Source organism: Ctenopharyngodon idella, chromosome 9, assembly GCF_019924925.1.
Source record: "Ctenopharyngodon idella isolate HZGC_01 chromosome 9, HZGC01, whole genome shotgun sequence".
Lineage (NCBI taxonomy): Eukaryota > Metazoa > Chordata > Actinopteri > Cypriniformes > Xenocyprididae > Ctenopharyngodon > Ctenopharyngodon idella.
In genome coordinates, this window is record NC_067228.1 from 34,634,620 (window position 1) to 34,654,538 (window position 19,919).

The window sequence follows — 19,919 nt, forward strand, 5'->3', positions numbered from 1 at the left end:
GGGTGAACTAACCCTTTTGAACGGTAGTTTATTGAGATAAGTTATGAATTTATGTGAGAATAGAGTGTAATTTAGTGTCAATATACAATGTTTCACTGCAGACCAATCAGATTGTAACAGAATATAACAACATATTATCAACCTGCAGTTGATTTGAATTATTATTTTTGAGACTAAAAAAACGTTGTCCTCATCATCATTTGGGTATAGCTAAAGGAGTTAAAATGTTTTGCAATGAGCAGATCATGTAGAAGAATTTATTTTGTATACAGTTTATTAATTATTTGTTGGCCAAAAACAATGGTTTGATAATTGCTTTACTAATTTAGCTGAAAAGCCTATTATAGGCTTCAGTGGCAGATGACAGGTCAGTGTTGGACTGCGTTATGCTGCTTCACTCTGCAGATGGCAGCACATGCGCGCTCATCTCGTCTCGTGTGTGTTGGACCTGTGCAGGTCTCCGTCAGTGTAAATCCCGTCTCTCCAGCCGGCCGACATGGCGACTGTGAGGACGCTCATATGCTGCACAGCAACCTGCATCTGAAGCGGCTCCGGCGGGCAGCTCCACGGCATCACCGCGTATTTGTGGGCAAACGCACGCTTGGACACAGTGGATTTATAATCGGGGTAAGCGTATGGATTGTTCTACTCATTCACAGTGCTCTGTGCTTGGAAGAGATTAAGGGGTAAATCTAGCCACAGATTTGAGCCTGAGAACTGCCGTGACATTGCTGAAGCTCCGTACCGTTATATTTCTATTCTGCGCTGACGCGCGGTCTGCTACAGTAGTCCATTCACTTGATGATGCCCAATGCGTAAAGCATATATCGGGATTATATATTTCCATAAAGACCTTGAATTATAGCCTACGTCAATAGACCTGTCCTGCGCTTTGTTCAGCGCACACCGCTTTTACGCGTACGACGCGACGCGACCACTACAAGCGCGCGTTATCGTTCTATTTTGACGCGCTGCTCATCTTCTTCTGCCACTTAATTTCTCCGTCAGGCATCTGTGCATTGCGTGTTATGAATTGTATGCGTTAGGCTATTTGTTTAAATAACGTCTGGTCGTTAAATCAAAGCCAGCTCGTGGTTTCTGAATAACAGTTATAGCAAATGTAACAGCTATAACATTATTTCGCTATTCTAAAATAGACACTGTAAAGTCCATTTATAATTTCAATTATTTCAATTTAAAAATAATTGCATTACACCTGATTGGTCATAATGAACGCTAGGTGACGTCTAGCCTGAACGCGACGCGAGCAGTGTCCACAAGCGCGCTTTGGAAGAATAAAGCGCGTCACATTTTCATTCATTTTATAAGAGATTTTATGTTGAAAATCCACGAATGGATCTTTAATAGAAAATGGTCAGCCTTTTAATTATGGATTACATGGGTGTTATCAAAGGTAAACAAAGGTGATGAAGAGGTCCGTCATGTGTTCCATTTAAAAGCCTATAGGAAGCTCGAGAGCCTTTTCTCAGAGCGTTTTGATCGTCTCTATTTTCTTAATCGTGGCTTTTTGCAAATTATAGTCTACTTCTCGCTCTAGATGTGTTCTGCATGTGGCAGCTTCATCCCAGCCAAACAAAAGACACCAGAGTCTGAAGATGAACTCACATCATCACCATCAGAGCCGTTGATTTTTCCAGGGTTTTTGTGGCATTACTGAATGAATGGAAATTTTAAACACTACTGGTAAGGTATTGGCTGTGTTTCTCCTGATGGAGTTGGTTTTTGTAGTCTGGCACTGGTCTGATCTTTCACCCAGAGCAGATCCATGCTTTATTGCTTCTCCAGAAGCTGTTTTATTGATAATAGACTATAAAACTACACAACACAAACTATAGATAAGCAGCCATTGTTGTCAGAGGTCTGTTTTTACTATGCACCTTGATTCATTAGAATCCAACTTTATTTTATTTTTCTATTTTTTGGAGGGATATATGAGCACAAACCAGTGAATATTGACTGTTTGGAGGGCTCTTAGATAAACATTATTGCGAATGAGGAGAGCCAGTCACGTACAGTCATCTGATCCACAAAGATCAGTGTTTGTTATTTCATATTTTCCTCTGACTTCTCTCTAACTCTTTCAGCTGTTCACTTTCCCTCTTCCTGTCTCATTTCCTCCCCTCTTTTTCTCATGTTGACCCTTGGTTTAGAAGTGATGACATCAGTGCTCAGGCATGTGTGATAAACAGAGAACATGATGGGAGCCAAGAGGAAGAGAGATGAGAGGTTGGATCTCTGTAATAGGTTCATTGTTTGAGGAGAGCACTATAACATCAGACCAAAAAGACATGTCAAGAACCATCAGTATAAATACACTACCTCTTCATTTTCAAATTTTACATTTCATGTAGTGAGTAATAGAGCTGTTAGTGAATGTAAAAGATCTACAAAGTGCAGATAAATGGAGTTTTTGTCTCCTAAAAGAAAGAATCGATTCTGAACTGAAACGAGTCGTCAGTAATTCAGTTTCACTTCCTGCTAAACCTAGTATGTTTGTATTACATTTGCATAATGCCAGTCTATGGTCTTCATTGGCTGCTGGTGAACTTTGACCCTCAAACACTGTAGTTGTATCTGAGACTGGAAGAGTTTGGTTGGTGTTGTTCATGTCGAGAAGACGCTGTTTTCTGCTGCCAAAGCAAATCTACTTTGATGAGATTGATACGGTAAAACCGACGCCATCGTTACTGTTCGTATCACTGTGAATCAAGAGCTGAAATTCAGATAAGATAACGAGAGTTTGGTTTCTGACCAGTCACAACAGACTGGGTCATCTGACCAATCAGAGCAGAGCAGGCTCTCAGCAAGGCGGGGTTTAATGCAACCAAATCCTTTATCGAATTGTTTCAGACACTGTGAGAAAAGAGCTGATGCTGTGATGGATATTATGAGAAAATGAAAGTGTTTTTGATCTTGGATGCATGTAAACCTGCTGTAGGAGAGACAAACAAAATTAGGAACCTTTAAAATAGCATAATAGGGGCACTTTAAGTCATTATTAATATCCTTTGGCCCCTACACTGCTGGCAAAACCTGAATCAAACACACACAGTGTTAGTACTCCTCACATTGTGGAGGTCGGACTGTGATGTGTGTGTGTGTGTGTGTGCAGGCTGAGTGAGGAAGACCATGGTGGAACAGGGCCAGATGTCGTTGGCGGGGCAGAGGTTAGGGGCACCAGAGACTCTGGGCATCAGCACACTGGAGCCCGGACACAAACCGCCTGCGATGCCACCCGGACGCCTGCTGCCCATCAGAGTCCTGCTGCTGGATGACTCAGAGGAGATATTCGACATATCGGTGAGTAATTACACAATAAGACTCTGCTGTGTTCCAGTGTATGGACATGTAGGACTGTTCACATCAACCTGAATGTTCAGTCTAATGTTCGAATGTGATTTGTCTGTTCACACTAATGTGTAAATATTTAAGGATTTAGAGAGTTTAGGGAGGCTGACTCGATATATGATATGCAGTGCTTCCCAGGTAACAAAAATATAAGAATGTTTTGCTAACGTTCCCATTAAGTTAAGTTCCCATTTTATTAAATTGGAACATTCCATTTTATCATTTTGCAAACAAATCTTTTGAATGTTCTCTGAGACAAGTAGTGTTTAAAAAAGTGACACAATCGTCTAACGTTTCAGAAAAAAATGTTCCATGAGTGATGTATAAATAATGTTGTTGTGCTAACATTTTGCGAATATTATTAAACACCAGATAACTTTGAACGAACATTCTATTAGCGTTACTGGAAAAACGTTTGTTTGTAACTTTGAGAGAACCTTGCCACAACGTTCTGAGAATGTTGTGGCAAGTTGGGTTCATGGGAGAGTGTAAATAAATAAGAAATAACAACAGAGTGTCTTTAAAACCCTCTTTTGTGAGGAACTACTTCCTTCCGCCACGGATTCAAATCTCAAGTTGACAGTTTGACCAAGCCTCTGTTACTAATTCTAAAACATCACTTTACAACTAGTAACGAAGGAGTGTTGAGTCGCTTCATTGAAACGTATTGTATTTTGTACAGTATTAGAGAGAGAGAGAGAGAGAGAGAGAGAGAGAGCATTACTTGTGTCTGATATAACATTCATTCTTCAGGTTGATGTCCGTAATATTATATCCATTATAAAGATCCGTTTGAATGTCCGCTGAGGAAAGCGACCTTTGTATTTGTCCTTTTTACGGTTTATTAAAAAGGAATTTTCCATAATTTTTCATATTGGTGCTTTTCCACTGCGTGGAACGACTTGGCTCGGTTCGGTTCGGCACGGCTCACTTACTTTCTGTTTGCTTTTCCACTGCAGTTTAGTCCCACTTCAAAGTGGGTGGGATTATAGACTGATCATTACTGTTGCGCCTCCTTTACTGCCGTGGATCCGCTCCTCGGCTACCAACGAGTCACCTCGTTTACTGACCATGATACAGCCATTTCTTTTTTCAAGTTCGTGCGACGGCTGTTTAAAAAAATTCGCGCGAACAGATGATACGGTGGCTATTTAAATCTAGCGGGTTTGATGACGTTTCTCTCTGACCAATCAGTGATCTGCAGTGTCTACATGTCACATTTAGTATCGGTTTGGCACACTTCAACCGAGGTGGTACTATTTAAGCGCTAAACGACAACAACATCCTTTGTTTACAAAAGTCCCTTTCAATTTAAAAGTCTCTTGCGACTGACTCAATCACTCGTAAAGTTTGCTGCCATCTAATGGTGTATTAATGCAACTTTCACTCAATCCATATTACACACCAATGGACCCTTTCTCAGTAGCAAATACAACATATTATTTATATAAAATAATATTTATTGAACAACAATATTTAAATTAACAATAGCCATTATAAATGAGGAATTAAACACAATTGTACAAATTCAGTCAAACGTACAAAAGCAGTGCTCTACAGGATATAAGATAAATATAGCCTTAATATGAAATTATGAAATTCGATTTGCTCTGGAACAAGTAATAGATTAATAAGACCAAACATTGCCCGTTTTATGTACCCAAAATGAATTATATCTCATGTTTAACCACTATAAGAGCCAGCGGCAAATCCCCGAAGCACTGGCCGAGGTGGAGCTGTTCTCGGCGGGTACACGAGCACTGAACGACCGCTGAAAGCCTGGAGCTCGCATCTTTGAAAATGTAAATAGTAAAATAGGCGCTGTGATTAAATATAAGTCACATATTTCAGGTCTAAACAACTACATTCTCACCTAAAAAAAACTCTTAAAACTACAGTTCGTGGTATAACAAGTGTAGTATTTGTAAAAATTACAATGGTTTTGCTCAGCCGCCATGACAGTTGTGACAAGCGGAGTGATACAAACGGTGAAAAGGTAAGAGTGCTGTTATCACTAAAATATTGCACGGCTATTAGCCAATCAGATTCGAGAACCAGAAAGAACTATTATATAAATGTGAATATTTTTAAAATAAGTTATATTGTGAGTATATACAGTGGAGAATATAGTATGATTGTCATAGAATATGATTGTGATTATTATTAGATTTTGTGGAATGGGTTTTATTGGCTGTAGGCATGAGTGTGACTTTGATTGGTGAAGGAATGTGAGTGTTTCATGAAGGTGTTTAGTTATTCTGTGGATAAATATAGAGCATGCCTGTGCTAACCCAAATCTAAAATGATATGTTATTTTTCTCTTGTAAGTGTGAAACCACAGAGAGCTGAGAGGCATTTTATTGTCTGTAGGTTTGTTTGGCTGCACTTCAGCTGCTCTCAAGTGACTGAGCTCAACACACACACACACACACACACACATTGCCATGGTGTTGCTATGGAATTGCTAGTGTTTTTAGCCCTTTGCCATGCACTGGGTGGTTGATAAATTGCCCAGATCAGATGATCCCATCCACAAGTCTCTAGATATGACTATACGACTCAGGTCCTTCCTTCGGTGTAAGTTATTGTTTGGTCTATTTAATAGTAACAGTTGCCATATGCAGTCTTGTGAATGTTATCCATCTTATTTTCAAGGTAAGAGGGGGCACAATTTGATGCTCCAGTGAGAACACAGCATGAATTATCACCCTCGACTGAAGTTTGTGCTCATTATTGGCCTCATACGCTGTGTTTGTTTCAGAGCTCAAGCTGTCAGTCTGTGAAGATGATAAAGTCCCTGAAGAGGATGTTCTTCCATCCTCCTCATTGACTCAATCAATATGTCAGTTAGTGATGTAATGATGAGCTGAATACAATTAACACTAGTTTGAGTCATAATCACTGTGACTGTGTCTGAAATCGCCCCCTATACCCTTAAATAGGGCACTATTTCAGGGGACAGCCATTTATAGTGGTGTCCGAAACCATAGTGGACGTTATCAAGTGCACTCATTCAATCCCGCAATGCACCGCAATAACGAGTGTACAACCGATGTACACTCAACGGTTTAAGAATACCCATAATGCACTGTGAGAGTTGCGCGCCGAATGAATTCCCGCGTCTGACCAGAAGATGGCGCTCACAGCTGAATCATCCATCCAGCATTTTCCAAACCGCTGGTCCGATGTGGCTACAGCGTTCCCCGTGATGAAGTCAGAACTGGAGTTTGACTAACAACACACGGACTGTAAGAATATTTAATTTGTAACAATGTGCGGAGCGCACACGAGAGCATGATGTGATGAGTTTAACAACACTGGCAATGCGGATCACAGTTCTTATCTGGACCAGAGCGAGTGTGTTTTTATGGAAATATATTTCACATATTCTCCTGCTCCAAACATCAACCTGCACAGTGTATGCACATATATTTCATCATGTCTTCTTCAAATGAAATATATGTTCAAATAAGGGCACTGATATAGCCATATCATGTGAACGTATCAACGCAATGACACTATGGATTATTCTGATACAAGAACAAATGTAGGGCGGGGCTTGATTTTGTCTGTAGGGAAATGGTTAGATGATTTGATGGTTGTGGATCTCATGTGAGTGACAGGTTGCCTCGAGAAGAGAAGAGATGTTGCCGCAAGAGGGAGAGGAAGTTATTCTGATTCAAGATTACGAGGAACATGAATTTAAAATAAAATAATGTGCACAGATAAATCAATGGTTTAACTAAAACAAGTTCTTAATTCATGGCCACAATATATTTTTTCTTCTGCATGCCATGTGCAGGGCTTCATAATTTTGTGTATTTCTGCTCATATTTAATCTTTACCTCAGCACTGAAAAAGTACTGATAAATCAGGTCACCAACACACACACACACAAACACACACTTCCAGTGTCTTTTCATACTGACCTTTATCCTGCTGGTGGGGAGCTACAGATTTTAGACATAAAAGTAGGACACCTTGAACACAAACGAACACATCCCTTTTCACACACTCGCACATAAGTGGCAGAGAAGCTTAAAGGAACTGCTGTCAGAAACTGTTAGGGAGAAAGAAGAGATATAGTATACTAAATTATATAGATGTGTTATTCATATACATATACATATTTGTGACCTCAGGATGGCATCTGTGCATGTGTGTGTGTGTATGGAGTTTTCTGTGTTTGTGAGCGTGTGCAGAAAGTTCCCACTGTTGTCCTCATATTCACATCTGTTTCTGACGTTCACGCTGGATGAGCTCTGCATTCAGACACATTACCAGGGTCATTCCAGGAAACACATGCAGTCCTCCTGTATTATAAATTGATTTTAATTTTCATTGAATTTCTGTAAGATTTCAAAGAAAAACAAGAATATGTTAAATGATTGCCATGTGTTATCTCAAGCCAAATGAATACACTACTTTTCAAAAGTTTGGGGTCGGTAAGATTTCACCATAAGGCAACATTTCTTTGATCAAAAATGCAGTGAAAACAGTAATATTGTGAAATATTGTTACAATATAAAATAGCAGTTTTCTATGTGAATATATTGTAAAATGTACGATTGTTAAAGGTGCTTTTATTAATGAAGTAATGAACAGATTATGAAAAGTAATGAAATGGTTCTCAAACACTTCTAAACATTTCGTTTGCCCATTTTTATGCCCTCTTCAACAGTTTTCTGATTAGTCCTACTGTAAACTCACGCTGTTAGTTGATCAAGAAGTTGACATACTGAACCTCAGTAAGAGTTTTCAAACAGACCGTTTACTGTTTCTGTGAATTTAAATATGATGCTGTCTTGTGGAGCGAGAGTGAGGATTGCATCTTCATAAAGTGTTTGGAGTGAAATATCTTATTGTCTCAGTTTTATTGTGTTGATTTGGTCATGTCTCTGGAAAAGACGTCGCTCTCTCTCTTTGTTTTCTCTGTCATCACATAGGTCATGATGTGTATCTTGTGTTTGACCACAGTCTGACTATCTGTTTGTGTTGCACAGTATAATTTGATGTGAAAATCCAGCAATTATCTCACATTCTTTTTAGTTTTCACGTTCTGACGTACTTCACCATCATTCCACACATGGCAGATTTTCCCTGGCAACTTTTGCAAAAGTAGATTTTTACATTGTGTTTGTCCACGTCATTTTTTAAACTTGCTTTAAATAGAATTCCTTGCTATTGCTGGTCGCTACTAGCATACTGTATGTTCTGGCATCTTAACTACCTCAAACAGCAAGGCTCCCTATATATATAGGGGTGTAGCGGTACATGTATTCGTCCCGAACCGTCAAGGTACAGACGTCACGGTTCAGTGCATACAGACAGACGACAAATATAGACAGTCAGGCAATCCACACTCCAATCCAGAAGAGGGCACATGCAGTAATGCAACAGTGTTCCTAACAACAGGAAAATGAGCAGAAGAAGTAGAGACAATCTATGCACCAACCCAAAACAAGACTTCAGATGGCACGCAAGAGCTTGCTAGTAGCCTATACAGTGTTTCGATTAATTTTTGGGGTGTGCTCCACAAACTTAGCGGAAAGGAAACCAGGACGGCAGAAAGCGGCATCCTGTTTGTCTTCTTTATTTTACAAAAGCACAATGTTTTGTTTTTATTGTGAGTGTACACAAATAAAAATAGACTGTTTCAAGTTTCCTTTAATGTTGTCTTGCTCTTATCTGTATGACCATAAGTCATGGAGGCCCCAAATTCATTAGTCCAGGAGGGCCCAAGTCAGGAGGCCCCAAGCCCATTGGTCCAGTAGTGCCTGAGTCAGGAGGCCCCTAGTCCAGTGGTCCAGGAGGGCCCATGTCAGGTGGCCCTAAATCCTATGGTTCAGGAGGACCTGAATCAGTTGGTCCCATATCCAGTGGTTCCAGAAGTATTTACTTTGGTGGAACCAACCCTTAAGCCACCCACTTCACCAGTTATGCCTACATTGGTGAAGGAACGCATGATTGCACAACCTGAATCATTTGCAAGTCATATCGTGTCCAAGGTGGGTGTTCAAATCAGCACGACGACTTCCACAGAAACTGTTCCTGACCTGGCCATGGAGGCCATTCCAGAGCATCTCAATCTGCCTGTTACTGTCCCAGAGGCCACCTACGAACAGCTAGCCAGTCATGTTGTGCCTACAGAAATCAATCCTGTCTGTCATGTCATGTTCTCCGAGCCACGGAGGTCATCACAGGGCATCCTAGGAGGATATTCCAGAGCATCCGAAGTCACCCTCTATGGTCACGGAGGCCATCTCTGAAGTGCCACCCTAGTCCTGTGATGCTCAGAGGATCTGATCCTGCCAGTCATGTTGCTTCCTCGGAAGCTGCTCCTGACCCAGCCATGGAGGCCATTTCAGGGCACTTTAACCTGCCTGCTACAGCCACGGATGCCACCTCTGAGCTGCTTACCAGGGCTCGGAGGCTGCATCTGTAGTCATGTCGGTCTGGGCTCGTCAAGGCCATCCTCATTACCCGTCAGTGCGGTTATGGCCCCTGAATTCTTTCCTAAGTATTTCCCCAATCAAGAGACTGGCCCTGAATCTGTCTCAGACACCAAGCCTAGTTGAAAAGTCCCCGCCAGTGAAGCAGGTCCCTGTTTCTAGAGGTCTCACTAATCAGATTCCCATCCCTCCCATCCCATCATCTGTGTTTCCTGGCCGTCATGATCCTCCAAAGCCGGCACCTCTCTGGTCAGCCCCTAACTATCCTGTTGGACTGATTACCACCCTCGCCAGTCTGCCCCCTGTCTTCCCTGGGTGTTACGGTACTCCAAGTTTTACTCCCCACCCACCCTCCCAGTTGGTACCTCCCTGGCACACGACTAACACAGTGCCCCCTTGGACTCCTTTGCCCAGTGTGGACGCCTAGAGGCATTCGTTGGAGGGGGGTACTGTCAGGGTCCTGCCCTGACAGCCTTGTCAGTTTTGTCTTTGTTTAATGTTTCTTTGTTTGTCTTATTCCTGAACACATGGCTCTGTCTCTGTCCCTTATATTGTCCTTGTCTAGTCCTTGTTTGCTTGATTGTGTTCACCTGATCCTCATGTGCTCTGCTCCCTTTATATTATGCTCCTGTCCTTCATGTCTTTGCTGGTTCATTGCGTGGATTGCTTTTATATACGTGTTTGCTTGCCTAAGGGTGTGTTTTTTGTTTAACTGCGCTACGTAGAGTTCTTTTCTGTTCTAGTAGATCCTGTTGATAGTTCTAGTGTTTCCCTGTTGTAGTTTATTACTCTAGTCCTGTTTCAGTTTTTCAGTTTTACTTTTGCTCTGGTTATCCAAGTTTCCGTTTTGTTTTTTCTTTTTGTTACTGATTTTGCAGCATTCATGACTTTATTTTCCCTCAAGTTCCCTACCTAGTTGCTCTCTTGTTTTTTATTTCCTTTTATTTGTAAGTTTCTGTTATCTAGTCTAGAATTCTTGTTTTGTTATTTTTGTTTTCTTCGTTAAGCTCCAGTGATTGTTCCAGCTCCCTTGCTTAGTTTCTCTAGTCATAGTATCGTTAGTAGTTTTATTTTGCTCTTGTTGTCTCTTGTTGTCTTGTGTCTTGTCAAGTATATTTTGTCTTGTCTTGTGTTGGCTCCTGCCCTGCCCTGCCCTGCCCTGCTTCCTGTATCCTCCCTGGCCTCTGATTATCTATGCCTGGCAGCTAGTCTGGTGCAGCTTCAGTTACGGCTCCAAGTGTCAAGCCTCTGGTTCCTTGAGCCGCTGCCTGATCTCCAGTGTTGTCATTCCATCTGGTGCTGCCTCATCTCCTCAGTTCTCCAGCCTAACGTCACCTGAGTCTGATCTCAGCGTCATCCTTACCTGCCTGTTCTCCTGTTTGGATTGTCTTCATGCCTCACCTTCCTCCTTGTGCCTAGTCTATTGTTGTCAATAAATATCACCCCCTTGCTCATTCTGCATCTGGGTCCTCTATCTAGTAGATTGCTGATTCCTGAAACTATATGTATTGTGAAATGCACTATACAAATGAATGTGAACAGTGTTTTTCATGTGTTTATGTGGGGGAAGTGTGTGTGTGTGTGTGTGATGTGATCTGTAATGACGTCTTTAAGGCAGACGCAAGTAAAGCAAAGACAATCAGTCCTCCTGACACAATAGAACAATGACTATCACAGACCATTTGTTATTTCTGTGTCTGTACAGGATTGTCTTTGCGAAATATCTCAGATCTTGCAAACCAAAAGGGCTGAACAAATGTTTCAGGATGATTTTCCGCCGACTGAACACCAGTTTCTGCAGGGCTGAGTTAATGAATAGACTACACTCACACACACACACACACACACGCCTGTGGCATTTTCACCCGCCTCTGTTATCTTGTGACCTATCAGTAATTGACTTGGCTCATGTTAACTAGATATAATGGGTCAGTTCTGTTTGTAGAGCGAAAGACAAAGAGAAAGACAAACAAACGTATTTGTGTATTAGCACTGCAGCTAACTGTTTTGAAAGTACATTTATCTTTCTTGTCCAGTTCTCTCCTTTAAACAGTATGCCAAATTAACATTGTGACTAAAAAGGTTAAAAGGCCCAATGAAATCTAAATTGGGTTGTTGTGGCTTTAGTTCATGTTTTATGCTCTATATGCTAGTGTAAATTAGCTTTTAGCAAATAATTGAAATTCACAGTGTTTCTCTTCAAACAATGAAAGAACACAGAACCAACTAACCTGATTTTAACCTGAAACCAACTGATTTTTGTGGTCCTACAAGGAAGTGAATAATGATAGCCATCTATTTTAAGAAATATCCATTTGTTTGCCTCCCTCTTGCTCTATTCTGTTCAGATTTCCTTTCTTATGGTCTTTCCCTTGTGACCTTTTTCTCTCTTTATGACCTCTTAATGTCTCTCTTTTACCCCATCCCCCCACCCCTTCTCTCTCTCTCTCTTTATGATGTGGATCTGTACAGTGAAATGATGAGTTAATAATCTTGCCCCCTGGTTATGATAACCATGACAAACATCCGATCTTCCATGGGAACCGGATGGAATGTTCATCTGGATGGAATGTTCCAGATCTCACTGTCATTGCTGCAGATATTTGCTCAGACTTGTGTTTCTCCGGAAGGGGGCGGGGCAGTGGTGATGATATCACTGAAGAGTATTGTCTGGGCCATCAGTCTGAGCTGTTACATGACGGTATAGATTCTAAAAAGCAATAAATTCTATGTTAATCAGAGTTTCTGTCCTAAATAACCATGATCGCTGTGTGTTTATTTCTCGTGTTGCACTGCATAGTCCTGCCCACAACCAAATCTCATTGGTCCAAAATTCAAGATCAACTGTATGGGACATCTCCAATGTACTCTTTTTGCGATTTTGCTACATGACAAAGTTTTTTTTTTTTTTTGCTCTCAGTGTGGATAGACAAATTCACAACTTGTTTAGGATACAGTGTAAGAATTCTTAGCTGAATCTTACTTTTGCTTAATTGTATTGAAGTGTACTTGTGTATTTCAAATCTTTAAAGTATCTTACTTGCAGATAAAATAATATTAATTAAATAAAAGATAACTTAAGTGCACTTAAAGAGAGACACATATCTTAAACACTTAAGTACTAAAAATTATAGATGAAATTGCATATGAAAATGTGCTTAAGTCCTGCTTAAGTGGGTCAAAACACCACTCTAAAGTCCAGCTAATTGCATTTAATATAATTTAAACTATAATATTTTTTGGTACCACTTTATTTTACAGTCCTGTTCTGCATGTACATACTATAGACTTGTAGTAATTACAGTAACTAGGTAATAACTATGTACTAGTCCTGAACCTACCCCTAAACCCAATCTTACCATATATTACTACTCAGTACTTTCTTGGTAAGTACACTGTAAGTACATTGAAAGTGCACATACTAAAATACTTTTTATGTCATTTCATTTAACTAGTGATTAAGTGTCCAAAAACATTACATTCAGTTCACACTTAAGTATATTCTTTTAAAGAATATTATTTTTGTAATAAGTACTCTTTTTAAAAGTTTATGCTGAAGTGTAATTCTTTTTCACAAGGATATGTTAATACTGAAAGGTGCCTGAATGATTAATAAAATAGTCCAGCCGACATGCAATAGTTTGTCTCTTAAAAGTCATGCTGAAAGTTGTTCAATAGTCTTTTGCAGCACATTACGTTCAGAAGAAAAATGTTTAAGAGGTTTTGGCATCAAGCCTATTTGCTTCTAACTTGGACTTTTATTAAAATCATCTGTGTGTCCTGTTGTTAACAGCATCGATCATCTGGACGGGTTCTGTTCGAGATGGTCTGCATGCATCTGAACCTTGTTGAAGGCGATTACTTTGGCCTGGAGTTCCAGAGCCATCACAGAAGGATGGTAAGTGAGAGCTTTTTTGCTTGAGGTCCAAGTTTTTCAAGTTTTGCCAAATACAGACCATTTTTCAAATGCCAAATACCATTTTCCACCATCTCTCTGACTCTTATAATTAAATAGTTTATTTTGCTGCTGTAGGACCTCAGTGAGCTCAGCATAAAATAGTTGTTGTTAATATGTCAAAGTGGGCAGTCATACATTAATGTATTTATCTGATGTCTAATGTGGACTTTATGATTTTTTTTTGTTACAGTGTGTGTGTGTGTGTGTGTGTGTGTGTTTTAATGAACTCTAAGCTGAGATTGTGTTGTATGAGGCCTATATAAAGATGTGTGTGACAGTCGTACTCATCTCTGCTGTGTGCTCTACTCCACAGGTTTGGCTGGATTTACTAAAGCCCATTAGAAAGCAGATCACACGTAAGAGGGCTCACTGCTGTGTGTGTGTGTGTGTGTGTTTGCGTGTGTGTGTGTGTGTGTGTGTGTTTCCTCAAGACATAGCAGTCTCTATTTTTGAATGTTGTGAGTGTAACACATTCATGCTAGGCTTATATAAATGTGTGTGTCCAGGGCCCAAGCACACCGTCCTTCGGTTTGTTGTGAAATTCTTCCCCCCTGATCATTCCCTGCTGTTGGAGGAGCTGACCAGGTGAGCTCTCTGTCAGCTCAGTACATGAGACGTTCATGTGTCCCTCACGTGTGTTAATACGCCTGTTTTCTCTCAGGTACTTGTTTGCGCTGCAGGTCAGGCAGGATCTGGCCAGCGGACGTCTCACCTGTAGTGACGCCAGCGCTGCTCTTTTGGTGTCTCATATCATCCAGTGTGAGTTACGCTGACTGCGGTTCATTTGTGAGAATGTCTGTGTTTGTAAGCTGATGCAGCCGCAACTAGCTATAGCCTTCACTGAAATAAATAGTTCTGATTGGATGAGCCAGACTGAAAGGTATAAAACAGCCAATAATCACACACCTGTGACTGCACAACTATTGAGTTCTGTATTAATGTGTGCAGTTGCTATGTTTCTTGACAAATGAGAGCCTACAGTTAGGCTAATGAACTATACTGTATATGGCAGAAGAAATGTTTACTGTGATTATTATTACTAGTGTCGAAGGGGTTTTAACAATACCCCTTGGTAAAATTACTGTAATGCACAGCCTCTTGTGTCTCTTCACTGCATCAAGCTGAAGATTGGAGTGCTGCAATAAACACCACTTATTGTGGCAATATGAAAAAAAATGGTGGCACTTTCCATGAATAGAGGACAAAATAGAGCAAAAAAATTTACTTAATTTTCAAGAAAATGGAGATCAAAGTAAATATTATAGGATATGCTTTATTTTCAACTCATTATTATTCGTTATTATGTTTGAAAATCCTGATGTGTGTTATATATATATTTTATTGTAACACTCTCACACGTCTCAGTCAGTTACTTGTGTGTGTGTGTGTGTGTGTGTGTGTGTCTTGTTTAGCTGAGATTGGGGATTTTGAGGAAACTCAGTGTAGACAGCATCTGCTTAACACCAACTACATCCCTGACCAGATGGCCCTGATGGACAAAATCATGGAGTTCCACCATAAACACATGTGAGTCTCCCAGACAAAAACACAAACGCACACACATCACCAGTCTATTTGATTTGATTGTGCATTTTCATCTGGAAGATGTCATTTGTAGACTGTAGATGTCAGATGTTCAGAGGACATTTAGTAGATGATGTTGTGACATGATAATTTTAATTTTTGGGTAAACTAACCTTTTAAAGTGCCCCTATTATGCTATTTTAAAGGTTTCTAATTTTGTTTTTGTCTCTTACAATAGGTTTACACACATCCAAGATCAAAACACTTTAATTTTCTCATAAGTCCTGCACAAGGATGGGTACCAGACGGGTGAACTGCTAATATTTGATGTAACGGGTGGAATAATATTTACATTGTCATTTGTGGTGCGGATCAGAAATCAATAGGCACAGGCGACTGTGGATCCAATAGCCAAGATTATTTCGACTGATATGGTACCCACTGACAGGCAGCTGCTTTCAAACGTTCTTAAGCTTACTTGTGTTCACTCTCTGTAGTCTGAAAACCGTCGAAGGTTTCTATTTACAATGCGATTTACAGTGTTGATCATTGTAGCCAATCACAGATCGACAGCTTCAGTCACATGATGTAGGCAGAAGTTTTGTGTTGTTTACATGACGGATGCACATTCTCATCTTTTTCTATGTTTCTCAAATGCATCAACTCAGAATGCCTGATGCTGGTTTGATTGCTCGTGTTGCATGAGAAAATAAATGATTTATGTCTACTTGATGTAGTAGATTTAATACGTGCAGTTCGGGTCGCAGCCTTTATGTCAGATGGGTCGGGTCGGGTCGGGTACGGAATTAAATTAGTGCTGCTGTCGGATAACGGGACGGGTGTTCTGTTAAATACTGCGGGTTTACCAAACAGGACTCGTACAGGACTCTGTCTCATAATATCCACTGCAGCATCAGCTCTTTTGTCACAGTGTCTGAAATGGTTTGATAAAGGATTCAGTCTCGATAAACCCCGCCTTTCTGAGAGCCTGCTCTGCTCTGATTGGTCAGATGACCAAGTCTGTTGTGATTGGTCTACTCTGCTCTGATTGGTCGACCACTTGCGTGTCAGAAACCAAACTCTCATTATCATATCTGAATTTCAGCTCTTGATTCACAGTGATACGAACAGTAACGATGGCGTCGGTTTTACCGTATCAGTCTCATCAAAGTGGATTTGCTTTGGCAGCAGAAAACAGCGTCTTCTCGACATGAACAACACGAACCAAACTCTTCCAGTCTCAGATACAACTACAGTGTTTGAGGGTCAAAGTTCACCAGCAGCCAATGAAGACCATAGACTGGCATTATGCAAATGTGTTACAAACATACTAGGTTTAGCAGGAAGTGAGACTGAATTACTGACGACTCGTTTCAGCAGTTCAGAATCGATTCTTTCTTTTAGAGAGACAAAAACTCCATTTATCTGCAATTTGATCTTTGAAACTTTGCAGATCTTTTACCTTCACAAGCAGCTTTATTACACACTACAGGAAACTCTAAAAAAGCATAATAGGGGCACAAAACACCAGGCAGTGTTCTAACTTTGTGTCTGTGTGTGTTTAAGTGGGCAGACTCCAGCAGAGTCAGATTACCGTTTGCTAGAGGTGGCGTGCAGATTGGAGATGTATGGTATCCGACTTCATCCCGCTAAAGACAGAGAAGGAACCAAGCTCAGCCTGGCTGTAGCACACGGAGGTGTCCTCGTGTTTCAGGTACATGCAGTCACACACTCTCACACACACACGAGCAACAGAGTGCTTTACATGACACGAGTTGTGCTTTACTCAGGGGCACAACAGGATCAACAACTTTAACTGGTCTAAAATACGCAAGCTGAGTTTCAAGAGAAGAAGGTTTCTCATCAAATTAAGAGCAGACCCTGGCGTGAGTCTCACTTTGGTTTCTGCTATTGTTTATGGCTGTATATTACTGTTTTAGCATGAATGTGTCATTATATTAGGCTCTCATTATAGTGTCCATTTGTAATCTGTCTCGTCCTGTAGCAGAATGTTAATCAAGATACTCTGGAGTTTTTGATGGCGAGTCGGGACTGCTGTAAGATGTTTTGGAAGATCTGTGTGGAGTATCACGCCTTCTTCAGGCTGTTTGAGGAGCCCAGACCCAAACCTAAACCAGTGCTGTTCAGCAGGGGCTCTTCCTTCAGGTTCAGGTACGACATCTGATGAAGCATCTGGTAAAATGTATCTGTTGGTATTTGGGTACAGTCATATATGTGTAGTGTGATCCCTTAACTGTGAAAAAGAAGTGCGCTTAATTGTATAGAATGTGCACTGGCAGTTAATATATTAATTAATAAAAGGCCACTTAAGTGTACTTAAAGAGAGTACACTTTTAACTATGTTTCTTAACACACTTAAACACTTTTAAAAAGTGCACTTTGTAATAATGTCAAATTAAAAGTTTTTCTTTTAATTTCATAGAAGTAATTATGAAACAGTATAAGTAGTTAATGAAATTATATATAAAGATGTAATTAAGTCAAGTGCTCTAAAGTACAGTTAATTGCATTTAATATAAATTTAATTATAATACATATATATATATATATATATAATTTAATTTAATTGCAGGTAACATGCAATTAAGTGTCGATTCTTTTGAAGTGTATTATTTCCATAATTACTCTTTTTAAAAGTATGCTAAAGTGCTATTCCTTTTTGCAAGGGTAAAATTGATTTGAGCAACTTTGTTCATTTAAGGGGTTTATATCATGATTTTTTTTTTTTTTTTTTTTTGTAATTTAATATTTAATTTTTTCTCATAATTTTTTCTTGAACATTTTCTACCCTCTCTCCACCCTCTCTATAATTAAACATGCTTTTTTTGCTTCTGTACCTTTAAGACTCTTAGGATAAATGAGTAGTAACGGGTTGCAGGTTTTATGTCAGGTCAAGTATAATTTGCACTGCCTGCATTGCATTGTGACAGGGTGACAAAACAATAATAACAACAAATGTTGATCTGTAATAAACTTTTTTAGCAGCCACTCTTTTCTAACTTTGGAATACTTTGAAAGGATACCCCCTTTAATTCTGAAAAACAGGGAGCTAATTGGCTACTTTTGGAAACATGTCGTCTTATGCGGTTGGACTAATTACTCCCTCTTCTCTGCAGCGGACGGACACAGAAGCAGGTGATAGATTATGTGAAGGAAAATGAGTTTAAAAAACTGCCCTTTGATAGGTGAGTCTGATCTGTTATTTTAATGAATGGTCAGCAGTTCAGCACTGCTGCTTCTTTAAGATTTATTCAGTGTAAACTTGAAAGGCTGTGAGGCTCATTGTGTGTGTTTGTTGTTTTCTCTTTCAGGAAACATAGTAGAGTGCAGTACAACAGTAGCCTGTCACCTCTGCGTTCTGCACAGCACCAAGTGCCAAATCAAGTTAGTGTCTTCACATATCCCCTTTTTTTAAAGGCATTATCAATTAAGAGAGATGTTTTAAAGGGATGTTTTGGTTTCAATACAGCTTAAACTCACTCTAAAAGCATTTGATGCATAATGTCAATTACCACAGAAATTAGGCTTAGCTCACTTCAGAATTAAAATATCCTGATAATTTACTCACCCCCATGTCATCCAAGATGTTCATGTCTTTCTTTCTTCAGTCAAAAAGAAATTTGGTTTGAAATGGTTTCTGAGGAAAACGTTCCAGGATTTTTCTACATATAGTGGACTTCAACAGCTACCAACTGTTTGAAGGTCCAATTTGCAGTTTCAGTGCAGCTTCAAAGAGCTCTACACCATCCCAGACGAGGAATAAGGGTCTTTCCTAGCAAAACGATCGGTCATTTTCTAAAAAAAAAAAAAAAAAAAAAAAAAATATTTTGCACTGCTCTGCGATGCGCCACGCATTACGTAATCATGTTGGAAAGGTCATGCGTGACTTGGCCTTGAAATGTCACTTACTTAAAAAATAATCTAGCCCTGGCAAGGATACAAGAAAGGGACATGATGTAACTATTCCCATAGAGCAAACTCCACCCATAACCAGAAGTGGGGGGGGGTGTTCCCCGGTAAAATTTTCGGGGGGTAAAAATCGAGTTCCAGTGGTTTGCGTCAACCTGTGGACTAAAAAACAACCCAAGACAACAGTGTAAAAATAGACCAATTCCACTGCAAAACCGCGGACTTGGCAACACTGCAAGTAGTTCCTCCCTAAAAGGGCAGTTAAATAATTAAACTTAAATAATAGCTTCACATTTCTGCTTCCACACCCTCTGGGATGCTAGATTTCTATTGTAAGTGCATTAATGTAAATGACAGTGTCGATTACTTTGTGGTAATCGTAGACCATAACTTGTACAAAACCTGGAATATTCCAGAAGCTGTAATATGTAGGCACTAATGGAAGACTCTTATCTCTTGTCTCTTCCTCTCTCAGGCTGTCAAGCAGAGCTGGGATGGCTCATTTTTAGTAAGCTCTGAAGACTCTGCGGTGTTAAGACCATGTGGAAACTCCTCCCCGTCGACTCAGCGGAACGGATGCAGTGACCAAACGTACCCCATTAAAGAGGACAACAGAAGTCAGGCAGCTAAGCAGTCCCCCATCGATCGAGCAGGTCTGGCGTCCCGCGCAGCTAAAGGCAGCAGCT

At 40.1% G+C, this 19,919-nt stretch overlaps 1 protein-coding gene across 2 annotated transcripts in view; it reads left to right on the forward strand.

The window, feature by feature from the left end:
- The first annotated feature begins 421 nt into the window (after positions 1–421).
- The window catches only part of LOC127519164 (FERM, ARHGEF and pleckstrin domain-containing protein 1), a 42,026-nt gene continuing 22,528 nt past the window's right edge, over positions 422–19,919 (forward strand). The window contains exons 1-13 of one of the 2 annotated variants that reach the window (XR_007931739.1): positions 422–627; positions 3,134–3,321; positions 13,615–13,719; positions 14,093–14,135; positions 14,286–14,364; positions 14,441–14,538; positions 15,192–15,306; positions 16,870–17,017; positions 17,094–17,189; positions 17,309–17,475; positions 18,441–18,509; positions 18,636–18,708; positions 19,709–19,886. Coding sequence is in view for 1 of the 2 variants with exons in the window: in XM_051906678.1 (XP_051762638.1) it covers positions 3,151–3,321; positions 13,615–13,719; positions 14,093–14,135; positions 14,286–14,364; positions 14,441–14,538; positions 15,192–15,306; positions 16,870–17,017; positions 17,094–17,189; positions 17,309–17,475; positions 18,441–18,509; positions 18,636–18,708; positions 19,709–19,886 (1,342 nt within the window). In the remaining variant the exon portion in view is untranslated. The remainder of the gene's footprint in view (positions 628–3,133; positions 3,322–13,614; positions 13,720–14,092; positions 14,136–14,285; positions 14,365–14,440; positions 14,539–15,191; positions 15,307–16,869; positions 17,018–17,093; positions 17,190–17,308; positions 17,476–18,440; positions 18,510–18,635; positions 18,709–19,708; positions 19,887–19,919) is intronic. The other variant, XM_051906678.1, reaches the window with a different exon arrangement.